Source organism: Salmo salar, chromosome 18 (genome assembly GCF_965601325.2).
Source record: "Salmo salar chromosome 18, fSalSal1, whole genome shotgun sequence".
In the NCBI taxonomy this organism is placed as follows: domain Eukaryota; kingdom Metazoa; phylum Chordata; class Actinopteri; order Salmoniformes; family Salmonidae; genus Salmo; species Salmo salar.
Genome location: NC_138308.1, coordinates 69,983,566 through 69,991,795, shown reverse-complemented (window position 1 = coordinate 69,991,795; position 8,230 = coordinate 69,983,566). Strand labels below are relative to the sequence as shown.

General features: G+C 40.5%; 2 protein-coding genes across 4 annotated transcripts; one reads left to right on the top strand and one right to left on the bottom strand.

Annotated features, from left to right (window-relative positions):
• Nucleotides 1-376: 376 nt before the first annotated feature.
• Nucleotides 377-6,390, top strand: LOC106577537 (ependymin). The gene is made up of 6 exons (XM_014155652.2): nt 377-620; nt 923-957; nt 4,236-4,364; nt 4,576-4,768; nt 5,495-5,588; nt 5,974-6,390. Exons 1-6 carry the CDS (start codon nt 554-556, stop codon nt 6,101-6,103), a joined length of 648 nt encoding a protein of 215 aa, XP_014011127.1. The 5' UTR covers nt 377-553; the 3' UTR covers nt 6,104-6,390.
• Nucleotides 6,391-6,483: 93 nt separating this feature from the next.
• cskmt (citrate synthase lysine methyltransferase) lies at nt 6,484-8,096 on the bottom strand. Of its 3 annotated transcripts, none has more exons than XM_014155648.3 (2): nt 7,916-8,096; nt 6,484-7,267 (listed from the first exon to the last, which is right to left on the bottom strand). In XM_014155648.3, exons 1-2 carry the CDS (start codon nt 8,094-8,096, stop codon nt 6,594-6,596), a joined length of 855 nt encoding a protein of 284 aa, XP_014011123.3. In that variant the 3' UTR covers nt 6,484-6,593. The 3 variants fall into 3 exon arrangements, with proteins under 3 accessions (XP_014011123.3, XP_014011124.1, XP_014011126.1); XM_014155649.3 differs by having other exon boundaries at nt 7,941-8,057; XM_014155651.3 differs by lacking the exon at nt 7,916-8,096 and adding an exon at nt 7,621-7,909.
• Between the last annotated feature and the right edge of the window lie 134 nt (nt 8,097-8,230).

Here is an 8,230-nt window from a genome sequence, read left to right as displayed (position 1 = left end):
GTGCTTGTGACCTGTTTTATTCCATTACATGTTTTACTAGCTTCCTCCTTCAACAATGGTTATTTACACAATCCTCTCCTCTGAACTGCTATACATAGGAAACAGAATACAGTACTTACATTGGGGGGGAGGGGTTGAGGTACCAATCAAGTACAGTTAAACAATATAAAAATGTACCTATGACAGCTAAAGAATCCATACAAAATGCCATCTTTAGACCTACCACACTCCATATATCCATATATTCATTCAGATCAGACTGCTATATCCTGAAGTTATATTGCTCAGGTACTGTCATGTAACGCATTATTATATGGCTCTTATCAAGATAAGATAACAGCCTTTACAGTTCATTATCTTAGCCTGGCCCATGGAAACATACTTTAGTCTCATACGACAAGGATTTCTGAGCCTCTGGTGAGAATGAAAACCTGGAACATGTGGTGATCTAGGATTTGGAGCCTCAGTGTCGTACTGTTTATAAGGAAGTGACTTTGCACTCCTACAGCAGTCCGTCTGTTTGTTGGCGTGAGTGTGTGTGACATTTGGAAGCATGAGGACCTTCGTGTTGTTGATGTGCCTTGCAGTGGGCTGCCTGGCTCAGGCACCTCATCCGTGCAGTAAGTAAAAGACAGAGAACTTGTGTTGTAAATTGAGTTGTTAACCTAAGAGCCGTAGTGTTATGAACGCCTGACCCCAAGTCAAAGATTAGCTCCTGCGTACAGCATAGTTCTGATTTAACACCTGTGCATTGTACTGGAGGCAGAGCAGAGCTGTAAAAGTCATGTGATGGTAATTAAGGTGGATGTTTTCGTCTATGTTTATAATATATAGTCCACATTTATGGCTAAATTGGCCATTTTAGCAAAACAATGGATAAATGTTTCACTTGTTACCAATAAAACACCTTTCCTTTGCTCAGGGTCTCCCCCTCTTCTGACTGGAGCCATGTCAGTGGTAAGTCTGTTTCTCCATAGTAGGTGGGAATATGGGAGTTCCCATAGCAATAACATCAGATGGAACATTTTGACAAATACTATAAATATTTAGAAAATCTTGATATCCTGCCTTATATAGTGAACAAAAATATAAATGCAACATGTAAAGTGTTGGTCCCATGTTTTAATGAGCTTAAATAAAAGATCCCAGAAATGTTCCATATGCAAAAAAAGCTTATTTCTCTCAGATGTTGTGCACAAATTTGTTTACATCCCTGTTAGTAACCATTTTTCCTTTGCTTAGATAATCCATCAACCTGACTGGTTAATGCTGATTAAACAGAATGATCATTACACAGGTGCACCTTGTGCTGGGGACAATAAAAGGCCACTCTAAAATGTGCCGTTTTGTCACAACACAATGCCAGAGGTGTCTCAAGTTTTGAGGGAGTGTGCAATTGGCATGCTGAATGCAGGAATGTCCCCCAGAGCTGTTACCAGAGAATGTTATGTTCATTTCTCTACCATAAGCCGCCTCCAACGTCGTTTGAGAGAATTTACGTCCAATCGGCCTCACAACCGCAGACCACGTGGTTGGCGTTGTGTGGGCAAGCGGTTTGCATTGTGAACAGAGCGCCCCATGGTGGGGTTATGGTATGGGCATGCACAAGCTACGGATAATAAACATAAATTGTATTTTATCGATGGCAATTTGAATGCACAGAGATACCGTGATGAGATCCTGAGTCCCATTGCCGTGCCATTCATCACTTCATGTTTCAGCATGATAATGCACGGCCCCATGTCGCAAGGATCTGTACATATCTGTATCACCAGACATCTGTGCTCACCAGACATGTCACCCATTGAGCATGTTTGGGATGCTCTGGATTGACGTGTAGGACAGCGTATTCCAGTTGCCGCCAATATCCAGAAATTTCGCATAGCCATTGAGGAGGAATGGGATAACATTCCACAGGCCACAATCAACAGCCTGATCAACTCTATGCGTGGGAGATGTGTCGTGCTGCATGAGGCAAATGGTGGTCACACCAAATACAGACTGGTTTTCTGATCCACGCCTCTACCTTTTTTTTAAAGATATCTGTGACCAAGAGATGCTGATCTGTATTCCCAGTCATCTGAAATACATAGATTAGGGCCTAATCATTTTTCTCAATTGACTTATTTCCTTATATGAACTGTAACTCAGTAAAATCTTTGAAATTGTTGCATGTTGCACTTATATTTTTGTTCAGTGTGTGTGTGTGTGTGTATATATACAGTGCATTCTGAAAGTATTCAGACCCCTTACCTTTGACACTTTTTGTTACGATACAGCCTTATTCTGAAATGGATACCATTTTTTTCCTCGTCAATCTACACACGATGACAAAGCAAAAACGTTTTTTTTAGACATTTTTTCTTATTTATGAAAAATAAGAATCAGAAATAACTTATTTACGTAAGTGTTCAGACCCTCTGCTATGAGACTCGAAATTGAGCTCAGGTGCATCCTGTTTCCATTGATCATCCTTGAGATGTTTCTAAAACTTGGAGTCCACCTGTGGTATATTCTATTGATTGGACATGATTTGGAAAGGCACACACCTGTCTATTTAAGGTCCTCCAATTGACAATGCATGTCAGAGCAAAAACCAAGCCATGAGGTTGAAGGAATTGTCCGTAGAGCTCCGATACAGGATTGTGTCGAGGCACAGATCTGGGGATGGGTACCAAAACATTTCTGCAGCATTTAAGGTCCCCAAGAACACAGTGGCCTCCATCATTCTTAAATGGAAATGGCCAGAAGGAAGCCACTCCTCAGTAAAAGGCACATGACAACCCACTTGGAGTTTGCCAAAAGGCACCTAAAGGACTCTCAAAGCATGAGAAGCACGATTATCTGGTCTGATGAAACCAAGATTGAACACTTTGGCCTGAATGCCAAGCTTCAAGTCTGGAGGAATCCTGGCACCATCCCTACGGTGAAGCATGGTGGTGGCATTATCATGCTGTGGGGATGTTTTTCAGCAGCAGGGACTGGGAGACTTGTCAGGATCGAGGGAAAGATGAACAGGATAAAGTACAGAGAGATCCTTGATGAAAACCTGCTCCAGAGCGCTCAGGACCACAGACTGGGGAGAAGGTTCACCTTCCAACAGGACAACGACCCTAAGCACACAGCCAAGACAACACAGGAGTGGTTTCGGGACAAGTCTCTGAATGTCGTTGAGTGGCCCAGCCAGAGCCCGGACTTGAATCTGACCGAACATCTCTGGAGAGACCTGAAAATGTGTCATTGACGCTCCCCATCCAACCTGACGGAGCTTGAGGATCTGCAGAAAGAGCCAAAAGAGGTGCGCCAAGCTTGTAGCGTCATACCCAAGAAGACTCAAGGCTGTAATCGCTGCCAACGGTGCTGTAATCGCTGCCAAAGGTGCTTCAACAAAGTACTGAGTAAAGGGTCTGAATACTTATTTAAATGTTATATTTATTTTTTATTTTTTGCAAGAAATTCTAAAAACCTGTTTTTGCTTTGTCATTATGGGGTATTGTGTGTAGATTGAGGGGGGGAAACTATTTCATCCATTTTAGAATAAGGCTGCAGTGGTGTAAAGTACTTAAGTAAAAATACATTAAAGTACTACTTAAGTCGTTTTTTGGGGTAACTTAACTATTTATATTTTTGACTACTTTTACTAAACTACATTCCTTAAGAAAATATTGTACTTTTTACTCCAAAAGTACTCATTACATTTTGAATGCTTAGCAGGACAGGAAAATTGTCTAATTCACACACTTATAAACCGAACATCCCTGGTCATCCCTACTGCCTCTGATCTGGCGGACTCACTGATCACGCATGCTTCGTTTACAAATTATGTCTGAATGTTTGAGTGTGCCGTTGGCTTTCCGTAAATAAAAAAAACAAGAAAATGGTGCCATCTGGTTTGCTTACTATAAGGAATTTGAAATGATTTATACTTTTACTTTTGATACTTAAGTATATTTTAAACTAAACGCTTTTAGACTTTTACTCAAGTAGAATGATACTGGGTGACTTTTACTTGAGTCATTTTCTATTAAGGTATTTTTAATTTTACTCAAGTTTAACAGTTGGGTACTTTTTCCACCACTGTAAGGCTGTAACTTAAGAAAATTAGGAAAAAGTCAAGAGGTCTAAATATTTTATGAATGCACTGTATATGAAGAAAAAAATAGAAAAAACAAGATATGCAAACAGTATTGGCTATAATTATATCTGCTATATATCGCACATTCCTGTCCTTTCAGGCAAATGAGAAGGTTAATGCATATGCAAAATACGACTATGATGCGTTAGGCGAGCGTATCCGCTTCAAGGAGATGGGATCTTATGAGAACAAGACATTCGGCCTGGATGCCCTTCTGCTCTTCAGAGAGGTAACAAACACTTATTCACAACAACCATGTATTCACAATAACAACTATTTATTCAATACAATATACTGGTACACACATCACAGTCATGCACATTCAATTTATTCATATAAAAACAGAGCTGCATTGTTAGAAAAATAATGGTTTCCTACAACAACAAAAAACAATACGCCTGCCATGAAACAGATACTTATCTTTCCCCAACGTCTTCCAGGGCGTCATGTATACGATTAACCACAAGAACCGCACATGTAAGAAGGAGAGGCTGAAGAAGGAGGACTTCCACCCCATGGAGATCCCTGCAGATGCTACTCTGCTGGGGCAGGTGATCCTAGGGAGCTCCTCTGGTCCAGGACAGGGTCTGCTGGTCAACACCTGGTATGGAGAACGTGCAACCCCAACTGGTGGTAAGGGGCATAGCATGCAGTTGGTGTAAATGTTGCCTTTCATTTGTGAGCTTCCTCTTTCTGAGGAACGCCAAAATCAAATGTAATTTGTCACATGCGCAAAATACAACAGGTGAAATACAACACCTTTACCGTGAAATTAGTTTTTTAAAAGTAAGTAACAAAAAATTGCTAAATGAACTAAAGGCAAAATAGTAACACAATAAAATAACAATAGAGGCTATATGGTACTGAGTCAATGTGCAGGGGTACGGGTTCGTCAAGGTAATTGAGGTAATATGTACAGTACCAGTCAAAAGTTTGGACACCTACTCATTCAATGGTTTTTCTTTATTTTTACTATTTTCTACATTGTAGAATAATATGAAGACAAACTATGAAAGAACACACATGGAATCATGTAGTAACCAAAAAAAGTGTTAAACAAATTAAAATATATTTGAGATTCTTCAAAGTAGCCACTCTTTGCCTTGATGACAGCTTTGCACACATTTAGGCAGGTTACCTTGGTGTTCAAGGGCACAGGCACTATGGTGGTCTGCTTGAAACATGTTGGTATTACAGACTCAGACAGGGAGAGGTTGAAAATGTCATTGAAGACAAAATAATTCCTTGCAACGGTTTATTTTTTATTTTTATGGCAATTAAGTTTTGTGATTTTTGTGTTCTCAAATCAAATTTCTGCTCCCTGATTTTGTTTATCTGATTAAATTGATCAATCTTAAGGTAAAGACAAGTGGTTGAGCACCTTCACTGAGTTTGGCTGCATACCTGTCAGCACTACGTACTACACAGACAAGACTGGCTGGGTGCTTTCAACGTAAGTGTTTATTATTGGGCAGTGTGTAAAAAATGACTGGTTTTTATTTTTAAATTGCTGAATCTTTGCTCTACTGACAACGCTACAATAGTAATATTTGACATCAATATATAGTCTTGTAGGCCTATGTAGTGTTTATTTCATATCCTCATTCTGAGGAAGTTCCTCAGTCCATTTTGTGTTCCAAAACATTCAAAAGAATGTCTTCATTAGCTAGTTTGACACTTCTGGAAACATCAAACTCCAAAATGTCATTATAAAAGTAGTATGAATTATTAAATGATTAGTACTTTCATAATTATCCCGAAGCATGGATTTGACTTTCGTTAAATCTAGATAAGATATCCATTATGCTATGTGATAATTGTTTATTTTTCACTTACAGTTTCTTCAACATTGTTGTTGGGATCGATGACCCCCAGCAGTTCTTCCCTCCTAAGTTCTGTCAGGGCGCTGAACTGGATGCGACTGCAGATGCAGCCAACTTCTACAGCGTTTTTAAAAACATAAACTAAAGGACCATTCTCTTTTCTTATGAGAATTTCACACAACTATTGCTTATTTTTAACCTGTGATAAATGTTTAAATGAATTTATAAATAATTATAAAAAGGGATAACTCATTATTGTAGAAGAAAAGGGTTAAACCATGAGTTAGAAAAAAATTCCAGTACTGACCATGTAACTAATATGTAAACATTTTACCTTTGACATGTTAATTGCTTTCCTTACTACATATAGGCCTTGGAAATGTAAACTTGCACTGTGAACTGTCCTTCTGAATAAAATGTACAAAATGTCAAGTCTATAGTATAGTTGGACAGCTCTTCACAAGACCTATGTTCATATCGTGTAGACAAAGAAAGAAATGTCAATACATCTTGTCTAGATAAAAGTTGGATCAAGAAATTAATTATTTATTACAGTCGCATCTCATGCATGTCAAAAACATGTTCACTCCCTGACTCGGGTGCATTATGGAGCTACGCAGCGATACAAAAACAATCTACTGTGCTATAGGACGAGCTGTAACTTGGTAGCAGTAATAAGTTACCCCCCTTAGCTCCCCCACCTCCTGCACCCCCACGTCGGCAACCATCACCCCCGGCTCCCGGCCCTCTTTCTCCAGCCACAACATCCTGGCATCAGGGTCCTCATCTGAGAACTGAAAGAGAGACCCAGAGTCCCTCAACACCTTGAGGCACTGCTTAAGCACCTGGCTGGCCTTGGCTCCACCTTCCCTCGACCTTAGCAAGGCATCTATGGTGCCCTTGTCTAGAATGAGGTCTAGGCTCTCAGAACCAAAGTGTTTGTGGAGATGAGTGCAGTCCAGTTCTAAGAAGTCCAGCTTAGAGGAAGTGTTCTGAGGTTGCAGGGCTTTGGTTTCTGTGTGTTCCTGCATAAGGCGCACAGCAATAGCGGAGATGTCAGCGCAGGTCACCTGCACTGGCCAGGGAGAGTATCTGTATATGCAGGGTCCTAGGGCAGAGGTACCACAGCCCATGTCTAGAACATGTAGGACATCAGAGTTGGGCTGTGAATGCAGCATGGGCAAGATGAAGTCCCGGATTGCGTCGAAACCAAAGAACCACTCAAAATTCTTGAAGTTGGTTGCCTTGCTGTTTTCTGTGTAGAACCGGTCCCATGTTGCTTTCTTGTCCATGTTGTTGATAAGTTCAGCTACAGAAGTAGGGACAAACAAGGGTGAATGTCAGGAAGAGAAGAAAAAAAACATACATACTAGCGGTATTATATTTTTGTCAGTTCATGTTTATGGGTTTCCTTAAAATAACATTTCATAGAACAAATGAGAGCGCCAAAAAATGTGCAAACGTTAGTATCGAGCTGAGTATCTAACTATGGTAGCTAACTAAAACTTAGCTGTGGAGATTAGCACAAACGACCAACCTGTGCCCAAATTACATTTCATCAGTGAACGGGAGTATTTGCAAACAGAAATGCCTTTGAATTTAACCTGTATTTAACTAGGCAAGTCAGTTAAGAACAAATGTTTGTTTACAATGACGGCCTACCGGGGAACAGTGGGTTAACTGCCTTGTTCGGGGGCAGAACAGATTTCACCTTGTCAGCTCGGGGATTCGACCCAGCAACCTTTCGGTTACTGGCCCAACGCACTAGACTACCTGCCACCCCAAATCAATGAATCAACAGAGAGCAAGCCACTGTCTAGCTGTATATAGCAAGTAAGCTAGCTAGTTAGCTTGCAGCCATAGAGGTCAACTGTTAGCTAGCTAGCATGAAAAGCCATGCGTTAGCTTCTAGTTTGCATCAACTCATTTTACAAGACACCAATAAATTGAGACATACTTGTTAGACTGGAGTGGTGCCTTACACGTGTGTTTGTAATTAACTTCCCTAGCCTCCTAGGCGACAGGATGTTTAAAATCAGCGCCATGATTTGTATCTCTCCTTCAAATCCTCCCTCACGCACGCACTGCTGAGAACAGCAAGCTACCTGCTGTGTGCGCAGTGGAGGGCAACTGAGCATGCGTCAATGTAAACAAGTATACGTAATAACAGTAGAAGCATTTCACGGTTTTCCTTTGTATGAAAGATGAGCAACCCAAATTCAAGACATGTACAGACACAAGAACATTACATTCACGCAAGCATGTAAATCCT

What these genes read in the sequence shown, in the direction of transcription:
- LOC106577537 (XM_014155652.2), top strand. Translation starts at nt 554, where the DNA reads ATGAGGACCTTCGTGTTGTTGATGTGCCTTGCAGTGGGCTGCCTGGCT. An exon ending in ACGTGCAACCCCAACTGGTG is followed by an intron (nt 4,769 to 5,494) that starts GTAAGGGGCATA and finishes ATCAATCTTAAG; the next exon opens with GTAAAGACAAGTGGTTGAGC. An exon ending in ACTGGCTGGGTGCTTTCAAC is followed by an intron (nt 5,589 to 5,973) that starts GTAAGTGTTTAT and finishes TTTCACTTACAG; the next exon opens with TTTCTTCAACATTGTTGTTG.
- cskmt (XM_014155648.3), bottom strand. Translation starts at nt 8,096, where the DNA reads ATGCTCAGTTGCCCTCCACTGCGCACACAGCAGGTAGCTTGCTGTTCT. An exon ending in GCACCACTCCAGTCTAACAA is followed by an intron (nt 7,268 to 7,915) that starts GTATGTCTCAAT and finishes CTACTTCTGTAG; the next exon opens with CTGAACTTATCAACAACATG.